At 37.0% G+C, this 13046-nt stretch overlaps 1 protein-coding gene across 3 annotated transcripts in view; it reads right to left on the reverse strand.

Annotated features, from left to right (window-relative positions):
- The window catches only part of PTPRK (protein tyrosine phosphatase receptor type K), a 479445-nt gene that overhangs the window by 202091 nt on the left and 264308 nt on the right, over positions 1-13046 (reverse strand). For all 3 annotated transcript variants that reach the window (XM_079780718.1, XM_079780717.1, XM_079780719.1), the window contains exon 6: positions 6341-6515. In XM_079780718.1, coding sequence (XP_079636844.1) covers positions 6341-6515 — 175 coding nt within the window. The remainder of the gene's footprint in view (positions 1-6340; positions 6516-13046) is intronic.

Genomic DNA, 13046 nt, shown 5'->3' on the forward strand with positions numbered 1-13046 from the left:
AGATTCACTCCAAAAACAGGGACAAGCACCTCAACTGCTAAACATTATGTAGAGCTCTACACATGAATCACCTACGCAAATACAATCAGATGTCCTTTGGGAAAGAACTCTTGTTGCATTTTTTATTTTTAAAGCAAACAGAGAATACATAACAGGAAGATAACCATGCAGGCAAAACAAGTACTGCATTCTGCCATGTCTGTAAAGTAGCATAAGGGAATTAAGAGGTGGAGAAAATTAACAGTAAACGGTGTTTGGAATGATGATGTCCAGCAGTGGACAGAACAGTTTTATTAATAATGCACTATCTAAAATAAGGACATCTAGTATTCTTTTGCTCATTTAGAATTTAAAAATGTACCAGACATCTCATACATTGAATCACCTGAATTACAAGTAGCTGCTATGAATGAGAGGAGACTCCAAATGTTTCTTTTATCATATTCAAGGGTAGCAAAGTAAAATTTTTAGATATGCAATGTTTGGCGTCTCCTCCAAATTGGAGACCTCTACTATCTCCTGACTGACTGTATGTGCTTTTCTAATTGTGCAGCGGTAGTTGGAGAAAACTATTATGTTTTACCCAGATGTTCCTAGACTTTCATGATAGTTCAGACTTCATGAAACATAGGGGTTTAAATGGAATCCCCCAGATAACACCAAATTTCCTGTCAAGTTGACTAGTTTTCACAATAGAAGCCAAAAAAAGTTATCTTCCAGTCACTGTTTAAAAAAAGGCCCTTTATATGAATTTATGATAAGTCTGACAGCTGTGCTATGAAAACAAGTTAAAAATCAATGGCGTGAGATATTAAGCAGATTGCTGAAGGATTCAAATGAGAAATTCCATGGCCTTTAACCACCAGCTAACAAGAGCATCAGTAAAGTATGTCATATTTTCCACTTCCTATATGTCCTTACTTGTAATATAAAAATATTAATATAAAATATTCAGACCAGAATTTTAGCTGGCATAAACAAAAAGACTAGTATACAACATACTGATTAAGTCAAGATTATTTGCCCATCCAGTGTGGTTCAGTGGTTGAGCATAGACCTATGAACCAGGAGGTCACAGTTCTGTTCCTGATCAGGGCAAATGCCCGGGTTGCGGTCTCTTACCCAGTGTGGGGCATGTAGGAGGAAGCCGCTCAATGATACTCTCTCATCATTGAGTTTTCTATCTCTCTCGCCCTCTCCCCTCCTCTCTGAAATCAATAAATATATATATATATTTTTAAAAGATTATTTTTCCAGCAGGAAAATTTATATTAAATTTAAGTAACCCTTTCTAGTTTATACTAAAAAGGAAAGAGAGTACAAAAAAAAGTTTCCATCATCTTTTCCTATATGCCAGCAATCTTCACTCCATCTGTGGATGAGAAGGGTGTGTGGGTCATCATCCATTCCATAAGACTTTTAGAATCAGCCCCATAGCTCTGTCTTCAACTAAACAGTTTTATTTATTAATAAAAATTTATTTATTTATTATTATTTATTTTAGAAAAGTATAAATGTATTTTTAAATATATTTTTATTTATTTCAGAGAGGAAGGGAGAGGGAGAGAGATAGAAACATCAATGATGAGAGGTAATCCCACACTGGGGATTGAGCCTGCAACCGTGGTATGTGCCCTTGACTAGAATCTAACCCAGGACCCTTTAGTCCACAGACAGATACTCTATCCACTGAGCCAAACCATCTAGGGCAGAAAAGTATAAATGTATTTCCATAAAGTCATACTAGGCATTGGAGCAAACGAACATGAACTAGGTAGGTTCTGATGGAACATGAACTATAAAGCATTATAATACGAGCACAATGTAAAAGGTTCAATTGCAAACCTAGTGTGAGTTTGAACTTCTTTCCTATTTCACATACATGTGTGGTGAATGACTGGTCCTAGGCAACTGGTTCTATTAACACCTCACCATTCATCAAATAAGCTATGATCCCACTCCATACTGTTACCTGACTTATTATGATAACACCCTTCTCCCACATTCCAAACTCTGTATAGTCTTTCAAGGTTAAGTTGTACCTTCTTATGAAATACTTCCTCAGTGCCAATCTTCCTTGATTAGAGTTAATAATGCCCTCTAACATTATTTATGCAAAAGTTCTCCACCGGGCATTCTAGTTGTCTCTCTATATGCAACCATGTAATTTTCTGAAACTTGTGGGAAGTAGTAACGTCTCTAAATCCAAATGGATGTGACCAAGGAAGTAGATATCCATATTGCTACCCATGACCATAACCCTGGCTTAGGAAAGAAGCCAAAACCATGGACTGATGAGTGAACTGGAAGATCTTTCATGACTAAAGGAACCAACCCTGAGGCCTATCTCTGACCTTCCAGTTATCAAAGTCAGTAAACACCCTTATTTTTAAGCTAGATGGCATTGCCTTACAAAGGTGAGGGTCAACAACAATTCAGTTCTTCATGATTTTAAACACCAAAATTTGTTTTACAGATCCAGTTACACTGAGGAAGGCTGGATAAATTGACATTTACTTTACAGCTAAAGGTCACTGATACTCATTAAAAATACATAAAAATATTAACAATACTTATGTTCAGAGCATTTTGATATGGCTAATAGTTGACATTAAAATTTAAAAATCAAACCAGCAACAAAGACCAAAAAAAAAAAATTATGCCTTTGACATTAAATGACTTAAAATGTAGTTGGAATTTTACAGATAAAAATAACAGATATAAAGCATAACTAATAACTGGGAATAGAATTTGTCAGTCATGGCAATCAGATACTTTTATAGAAGTTTACTGTGTTAGAAATGTAAGTAGGTCTTTAGTTCAGGCAGGTAAGAAAGAAAGAAGATTGCAAATAAGGGAGACAATGAGAATCTATAACATAACTCAGACTATAAAGTTGGTGCTTTTGGTTTAAAGTTTGTAAACACCATTTCAACCTGCATTTCACATTTTTACACTTCCATTTTCTAGGAACATGGAGCAAAGCCATCTGCTCTCCATCTCATCTCTGTAAAAACTTCTCTGTCAATAGAGATCGGCTTCCGCAAGCTGAAGACGTTATCATTACTCAAAATGATCTCGAGCAATGCTCAAGTTATGACAAAGTAAATTCTATTTCGGTATACGTTTTTTTTCTATCTCTAGCTGCGGGAACACAGATCAATACTCTTCAACATGAGAATTTTGCAGTAAAATTTTCATTTATAACAAAACAGTAACAAAAAAAGCCTTAAGCATGCCCTGTCACTTTTAGTTTAGGAGAAAATGCACTAATAAACTCTTACCCTTGGGTCATCTTTGACAACAGGCAATACTATGCCAGTTCTTATTAAAGACTATTCATATCACTGCTCCCAAAATTTCCCTTAAAATTACCATCTTTTGTATCCACGTAACAGGATGTCAGTTTTGAAAGTGCTGATGAGAGACAAGACCTGTCACCATCGTTAATTCTCAGCACTATTTCAACACCAGGACAGCAGACCCCCAAAGCATGTGGTTGTTGTTTTTTGATTAGCAATATTTACTTGGTTATCTGGACAAACAAGAAAATGTATTTCTCTAAATTAGATTTCAAATACAACAGCAAGGGAAGTATCTCCTGTAAATATTAGATATATAACAAAAAATGTTTAAAAAAAAAACTAAAACTGCCAGAACTAACAAAATATGTTTCTAAAATGTTAGCAGACTCTGAGATAACACATTCAAAGCACCATCATATTTCAACATAACAGGTAAAATATAAAATCAAAAGTGAAATGTATGGTAAATGGCAGGACTTTCTTTTAAAAAACAAAAATAAAGGAAAGGGGGAAAACCATAATTTTCTATGGAATTCAGAATTCTCCACTTACACATTTTATTGAAAAAATTATTCATTCCTCAGGTGACACTCCTAAAATAGCTACAATGCCTTCTCCAGGTTAAAACAAAAACAAGCTTTAATAAAATCTACTTGTTGATTCAGATAAACAAGGAATTTCTAGTAATGACAAAATAAATCTCTTAAAATAAACAATATTATGAAAGAAGAAGTTATATCTATAAAGGATGCTCCTGGATAAAACACTTCAACTCTGCTGCTATAAGCTGTTTAATACATCACGGGGCCATTTCCTCAGAAACCAATCACATGTATATGTAACTGTGAGGTACTGAAAAGCACTCTAGCTGCACTATTAAGACCCGCATCTCCGTCAGTGGCTGCAGAATGAATGAACATTCACTGCCATGCAGATACAGTGAGTAAGATGAAACAAGAGCACGCCCGCCTTCCCATATCCCCAGCATACGAAACACTGTGAAGATTGCCCGGGTGTACCATCAGGCTTTCAACAGAAGGTTTAGAAACATGAATTCATAGAACAGACTGACAGTTGTCAGAGGGGATTTGATGAAAGAAAGTGAAGGGATTAACCAAAGAACATATATGCATAACCCATACACACGGACAACAGCATGGTGATGGTCAGAGAGAAAGGAGGGGGAGGGCGAGGTGGGCAAAGAAGGGGAGGGATTGGGACATCTGTAATAGTGCTAACAATAAAAATAAAAGGGGGGAAAAGTAAGCTTAGGTGTGACGGATGCTGGCATGAAGCTCAACAAAGATGCATACGCAAGAATGAATGAACGGAAGATAAACTGTCTATCTGAACGCTGGAGTCAAATATTATCATATTTCCTTATTATTCAATGAACTGGGGCTGTGACTTCGTAACCTTCAAGCAGATGATGTGAGCTGACTCTGGAGACATGAGAGAAGTTTCACTGAAAACAGAGTCATATCAATCTATAAACTTTTTATTGATGAGCTATAGCATCTGCCAAGGCCAAAGCATTATCAGAGGGGAATAGCATTACTTAATGATGTTAATGAGCTAAAGCTGTGGTGGAAAAGCATGTGCCCGGGCACCAGGAGTCTAGAAACATGGGATTGAATTCTGACAGTCAATTATTAGATCACTGTGGCTCTGGGCAATTATAAAATAGTCTGAACTTCATGATTTTCCTTCTAAAAGTATTAGAGGTTCCAGTATTAAAATCAAGTAAATCTAAAATGAAATGATGTATGTGAAGACATTAGATGTCAAGCGTGATAAAACACATTCACTTGAAGACGGACGTAGTTCTCCCTCGCACCTCGGGGCTCTGACACAGGCCTTGCTCCCTGTCCGATGGCTTCTCCCTCCTACCCCTGTCCCCACGTCCTCATTCCTTACGTGGGCAGCTTTTCCCAACATCTCCGCATTCGGATCCTATTTCAAAGAAACCTTATTTTACGAAGGCCTGCCCTGACACCTCTGATAAACCTCAGTCCGGTTTAGATGTTTTTGTTAGGATCTGGAAGACTTCTCCTTGACAAGACTTGCATAATTTATCATTATTTTCACTTGGGTCATTATTGATTGATGCTTGATAGTCTATTGAACAAAGCTGCATTTCCTCAAGTTTCACATGACAAACATCCTCATTTTTTTTTTTTTAAAGATTTCAGCTCAGTTGTCACCTCTCAAAGAGGCCTTCCAGACCTCAAATAAAATATAAATCCCTGTCATTTTCTGGGTTTATTGCTCTTCATCACGCATGCCACCATACTAAAATTTCAGTATCTTTCTCTATAGTGTGCCTAACATACCTCAATGGGTAAGTTCCATATGGGCATGGACTTCGTTTTTTATTTACAGTCGTATCTCTACAACATATAACGGTATATGGAATAAAATGGACTAAGAATAAATGTGATAACACATTATGTCCTTCTACTTATTTTTCCAGTATTCACCTCAGATATGTACTCATTTGTCATAATCCCTTACAATTCCTCTTGTAACCTTGGTATTCAAGAATATTAATGAGGACCTCTTAGCAAGTCTAACTCTAAGATTCTACAGGGGTCAGAATTAATGAGCATCCACCACTGGGTTGTGACATGGGTAAAATTCACAGGTTTACATGGAGACAGGAACTTTGAGTTTGGCCTCGTTGCCACAATGCTTTGAAGAACAACTATAATATCTGCGTAGCTGTTTTAAAAAGGAAATATGAATCTAAAGTTAAAATGCAAACCAGGTGATGGCGACATGAAGTCAAGTGTTTTATATGGCTGGCTCGGAGAAGATTTCAAAGGAGATTCCAGCCCATGAAAACACTTACTGAAAACTTGTTTGACAAACTGTACAACTTACAGTCTTAATTATCTGAAATTGCATAACAAGACAATTTTATAGTAACTTGAAATGAAGAGAAGTAGGTTCAGAAATCAATCCAATATTTACTATATTGCTTTCGGTCTAATAAAACCATGCAAGTTCATGTAGTGAAAACAAGTTTACTTTACCTCGCACAATAAGTTGAGCAAAATTGGACACACCAGAACCTAGTTCAGACTGAGTTACACAGCGGTACAAATCCTGGTCGGTTTTTGTCACTTCTTGCAATCTAAAGGAGGCAGCAAATCGTCTGTGATTGATGTTCTTAGTCTGGGCTACGGGTATATCTTCTCCATTTCGTCTCTGCAAACAGAAACCAATCTTTAAAAAAACAGGTTCTTAACATTCCCATAAATCTAAAGCATCTTAGCAACCAATATCTGTGATAAATTATTCTTGTTCCTAAATTAGTAGGAAAATGTCTATGTAGCCCCACAGAATTTTACCAGGTTTGATGACACAAAATCCAGCAGTATTTCTTCTAGACTGAACCAAAGCTGCTGTTTTATTGGTATCACATGTCCAGCCCCCCCAAAAAAACTTGTTTGTTGTTGAGCCTTAATAATGCATTGTACCAATGAGAACATATAATCTACTATATTAGACATTGTTTTATTTACTCAACTTCCAGTAACGCATTATGGTCAAATATAGCAATTAATGACATGTACATTTCAGAAGTCAAAAATAATAACTTTTTCTTTTATAATCCAAAATAAGAGATCCTTGCCATACTACTAGCTATCATTTTAGCTGAGTGGGCAATAAAAGCTGAGGTAAATCTCTCCTATGCAGTAATGTTTGCATATAGTTTTCTGCCTTTATTTTTCAGTTCCAGGCTCTTTATCCTGCTTTGAGATTTGATATGTTTTTTTTTCCATTGCAAATAACCCTAACTCTGAGAAATAAATCACAAAAAGTATAAGATCCAAGGATTATAACTTAGCACTTGGTTGTTGTTTTTTTCTATTCTCCCCCCCTCCCCCAGATCCTTATCACGCTTTCTTATGTACTTTGTCTACTGCATGGGTTGCAGAGACTTCTCACTTACCAAGTGACACTGGCAAGTCATTGGACATTACTAAGTATTATCAATTCTCCATTAAATCAACTAAGCTTCATCATGAAGGATGTATGCAGTGTTTACTTGACTAGTTCAGTTTCTGGCATACAGTAGGTTAGTGGTAATATTGGTTAATTCCCAACATCTATTATAACCAGATTATTAACCAAACCCCTTGCAACTTACAGACTAGTAGCATCAGGATCCCCTGTCAGAGTTTTACAAATGCAAAGTCTACAGGTCACCCTAGACCCGTGGTCGGCAAACTGCGGGTCGCGAGCCACATGCGGCTCTTTGGCCCCTTGAGTGTGGCTCTTCCACAAAATACCACTGCCTGGGAGAGTCTATTTTGAAGAAGTGGCATTAGAAGAAGATTAAGTTTAAAAAATTTGGCTCTCAAAAGAAATTTCAATCATTGTACAGTTGATATTTGGCTCTGTTGACTAATGAGTTTGCCGACCACTGCCCTAGACCTTATGAATCAAAATGTGCATTTTAACAAGATCCCTAGGTTATGCATCAAGATATTACAGCCCTAGACCAGTGGTACCCAATGTGGGGCACATGACCCACAGAGAGGCAATTTGATTTTTAAGGGGGGGGGGGCAATTCAAGAATGAGTTATTAAAAATGAATTTTTTGCAATTCTTATGGTTATAGGGGCCTCATATACAGAATATACTAGGTGTACCGGTTAATAATGGCGGATGTTGTAATAAAAGAGAACACGATAATTTCAAGAGAAACATCAAAAGTGCTTTATTCCAAGTAATGTCCATCGCTAGCTACACATTTCCCCATCTTTCAGGTAATTTGTGGATACCGTCCCAATAGAACTTTTCTTGTTTTGAGGCAAACCATTCAGAGACCCAATTTTCCACTTCTTTGTACATTTTGAAGTGCTGCTCAGAAAGTGCGTGTGCCATCGATCGGAACAAGTGGTCATCTGAAGGAGCAAGGTCTGGTGAATACGGCGGTTGGGTTAATACGTTACAGGCAAGATTTTTTAATGTGTCTTTAACTGGTTTTGAAGTGTGTGATGGTGTCTTCTGGAACATTCTGGTCCAAATTGTGGTTCAAATTGATTATTTGTTGTCAGTAGCGATCAGTATTAACGGTTTCACCTGGTTTTAGGAGCTCATAATACACCGCACCTTCCTGATCCCAACAAACGCAGAGCATTGTCTTCTTTCAGAAGCGATTTGGCCTTGCAATCAATGTTGATGGTTGATGGTTGACCTTGATCAACCCATGATTCTGTGCAATTCGGACTCTCAAATCCACTTTTCATTGCCAGTCACAATTCGATGCAAAAAAGACTTTCTTTCGTGCTGTTGAAGCAACATTTTACTGATGACTTTTCGGTTTTCCATTTGTCTTTCATTCAGTTGATGTAGCACCCATTTTCCTTCCTTTAAAATCTTTCCCATTGCTTGTAAAGGATCGGAAATTGTTTGCTGAGCAACGTTTAACCTTTCTGCAAGTTGTTTTTGAGTGTGACATGCATCTTCATCCAATAATGCTTGTAATTGTTGGTCTTCAAACTTTTTAATTGACCTGGACGCTCTTTGTCTTTCACATCAAAATCATCACTTTTAAAGAGTTTAAACCAGAGTTCACAAGTATCTTGAGATGGAGCATGTTCACCATAAGCTTCCCAAAGTATTCAGCAACACTTTTCTTCAAAATAAAGTAATGAATTAAAACTTCCTGCAAATGCTCGTATATTGGCACAAAATTCGACATTTTTAAGCGTAAAAATATCTATGATGTTAACACCTTCAGCAAATTTGACATAGGAAGTTTTGAAGCTTGCTGCAAATACAAAAAAATAGCATACATATCAAATCATATATATATATATATATATATATATATATATATATATATATATATACACATACACATATGTGTAACTCCATCTATTGAAAAAAATCCGCATTATTAACTGGTACACCTAGTAAATATATATTGTGACATAGTTATGCATTTCAGTTCTCTATTATATGTTTTGAAACTTTATTTGCTATATTTTTCATATCACTTCATATTATTATTTTTTTTAACTATTTCTTAGTGATTTCTTGGTACTTCAACTATCTTTTTGTTCTTTTATTTTCCTCTTTCATGGATGCCATATTCTTTGGAAGCTTGTTTAGACCAAGTTAATGGCGTTTAGGCTTCCTCCATGTGAATAGGAGTTCACTTTTTGAATTATAAGAATTCCTAGTATATGTCACAGAGGAGACATCACGATTTAGAGATGCTTAGGGGGGGCATGGCCAAAAACAGGCTGGGAACCACTCCCCTAGACACATTGATTGAAAACAATAATAGCAGTCCTACTCCCATTAACAGGGACAGGTTTACAAATGGGTATGTGCCCTGATTCTGGCCAATGAGATTTGTCAGGAATAGGCCATCATTTCCAGATTTCCTTGCTTCTAGGGAAGGCACGGTGGCTCTCCTTTTCTTTGTCTCGCCCTGCCTAAATGCTAAGGAGGGCAAGCCAAGATGAAAGACAGAAGCAGGATCTTGATAAAGTGTCTGAAATGTTGTCAGCAAGTCCTTCTTTCTGGACTTCCTGTTAAGTGACATAATGCATTTAGCTTTCTATTACTTTCAGCTTAAACTCCTCAAAGTTAATATGGCACAGTTAGAATTTGGTAGTTTATTTCATCTTCTCTTTTCTAAGCTTGAGAAATAAGTGCAATTTAATTGTAACTTAAATAATGTGGCACTTAGAACATTTTCAGAGATTATTTCACTCTACTGACTTGAAGGGAAAAAATTAAATCACATTTATTGTGTTAGTTATTTTTCACTGCTTTTCCTAAGCACATAATATGTAACTCCTACATCCTCTCAGAGTGGGAGAGATTGGAAAGAGACTGTTCTGTATGATGGGTACTTAGGATCCTGTTTTATAGCTTGATGAGGATGGCATCTGATTTGTCAGTACTTGTAATTTTTCCCCAAAATGAATCCCAAGGAAAATGTGTACACTATAATTACATGAGGTTGAAGTGAATCATACAACAATCCAGCCATATTAAACCCAAGGACATGAGGTTCCTTACCAGGGCTTGTCTGCCACAGGCATTTTTTTCTCTGTCACAGAGATAACACAGCTATCATCATCATCATTATTGAGCAATTAAATTGAAGCATTTTAGATACATCTAAGGTTGTCATGGCAAACTTAAAGGCATAGAAAGATTATATTATTTAGGAAAAAAAACACTCATTTACACCTGCTAGAAATTATATTTATTTCAAAAGATTAAGCACTGAATAAGAAAATAGTATTCCTCTAGGAATCATTAGACTAAACTGCTAATAGTAATTTCACCAAAGTAGTTACTGAAGATTAATGCCTTTTCCATCTTAACAAAGCCCTTGTCACGCCTTGTGGCCACAACATTTGCAGTTTAAGTTGAGACTGCAAAAGCAGCATGAATTTCTTTGTCCTTCTTCACAATTGCACGGACAGAAGATTGAGTCTTAGCATGCATGCATCTTAGCAACCTCAGCATGTGATTCTCTTTCTTTCCTTGTAAGGTCCAGAACTTTCACCTTTTCACTTAAATCAAGTACCTTATATCTCCCCTTTAGCATATCTGAAGCATCACTATTCTTGCACTTTGGGGTTAACTGAACACAAGCATTGCAATATCACTAAAGTCAATCTGGTAACTGAGACTGTTATTAAGAGACTAATGGGTGGGTAGCATAGACAGCGTGAATATGCTGAACAAAGGGATCATTCACATCCTGGGCAGGATAAAGAAGGCTGGTCCAAGATTTCATAATGCTACTTAGAGTGACATACAATTTAAAACGTATCAATTGTTTATTTAAAAAATTTTCCATTTAATATTTCCAAACCTTGGGTAACTGAGATTATAGAAAGCAAACCTGTGAATAAAGGGGGACTACTATACTTCTCATATTTCCATCTTTTCTTCTAAAAATGGGAACAGCAATTTGTACCTGCTTATTTAACAGAGATGTTGAGAATACTAGGTGATTTGTGCAAAAGCCCTAACAGCAAATCCTAGTAATAATGATGTTATAAAGATAATAATTAAAATATCTAAATCGTTAATGCATTTGATAACTGTGATGGCCTTTTGATGTATGAACTTGGCTAGGCTGTAGTCCCATTAGCCAATCAAACACTAACCTAAGTGTCCCTGTGAAGGTATTTTGAAGATGGGATTAAAGTCCATAACCAATTGACATTAAGTAAAGGTAATTATCCTTAACGGAGAGTATGAGTATTCTGGGTAGACTTGATTCCATCAGTTGTTAAGTCTGAAGAGTAGAGCTGTGGCTTCCCTGCAGTAGGAGAAATTTAATCTATGAATAGCAACTCCAGGCTGTGCCTGGATACTCCAGCCTGCCCTCTATGCCCCCTGCAATCACACCAAGCGCCACCTCCAGCATTGCTAAAGAACAGACTTGACTGGGGAACGTGTTGCCAATTTTGCAGAAAACTGAGAAGAACGTGAACTGAAGACAATCGATACAATGCAGACTCTGCAAAACTACAACTCAAAGGGCCCCGACAGATACACCGTGAGGAGGAGAAATGGATGGAGGACAAACTCACAGATTAAAAGGGACTTCAACATATTTTTAAAAGTAGACAAGACTAATAATCTACAGCGTCTATGGATGTAGATGTAAGTGAAAAAAAAAAACAATGAAAATACAAACGAGGGCTAAAATTCATGCTAATTGTTCTCTATAGGGGTAGGGAGAGGAGTCTGTTGTGACTGGGATGCAGCACTGAGAAGCCTCTCAGAGACTGGCTGAGGCCCTTTCCTGACCTGCATGGTGTGCATCTCATAAAAAGTCATTGAATCATGGGTTTTATTTTGTGTAGTTTTCTAAATCTATGCTCTACTGTACACTAAAATGATTTTATAAAGGTGAGTTATTTACATTGAACCCCTGTTCATCAAGAAACCCAGCCTAGCCTGCTGCCAGAGCCCCTGTGTGGTAGTACAGATCATAGTGGTAAGTTGTGAAGTGCTTGACGTGGCACACACCTGAAAGCACACTGAAAGGGCAGCTCTAGGAACTGTGGGAGAGTGCATTCTTTTGCACAGAAAAAGCAGTAAAATGTAAGTTATAGACATCAATAAGAAGAAATCCTTGAGCTTCTATGACTGCCTGGCTTTTACAGTATGCTCCAGGGATAGATAAGAAAGATAAAGAATATTCCCACATTATTCATTTATAATCAATTATGTAATATGTATGCAACAAACTCGGAGTTTATAAATCATTGAAGAAGGAAAAGAATGCACTTTGCGTTTAAAGCATTGAACTCTGTACAGTAAAAAGCCACATAAAGCCACCAAAATGACCCCAAGAACACTCAGCGATCCCATAAATTAAATGTTTCAACCCTCTGATGCTCATTGTTAAATGCATACACACTCCAAATGCTGAAAATTGAAGGAAAACACCAAAATCCATGGTACTTGGTCAGGCACTTTACTTCAAGACCAACGGCCATACTCTCTAATAAAATGGTAATATGCAAATTAACCATCACTCCGCTGCATAAGCCATGCCCACCAACCAAGCCATGCCCACCAGCCAATCAGGGCGAGTATGCAAATTAACCCCAATCCAAGATGGCTACAGCCACAGAGAGCAAGGTTTCCCAGGTAACAGAGCAAGCCAAGCTTTCCATAGCCTTTGCAGGCCTAAGCCTCCACTCAAGCTACAAAGTTTCAATTATAGAAGGTAAACAA

Source organism: Cnephaeus nilssonii (assembly GCF_951640355.1).
Source record: "Cnephaeus nilssonii genome assembly, chromosome: 9".
Lineage (NCBI taxonomy): Eukaryota > Metazoa > Chordata > Mammalia > Chiroptera > Vespertilionidae > Cnephaeus > Cnephaeus nilssonii.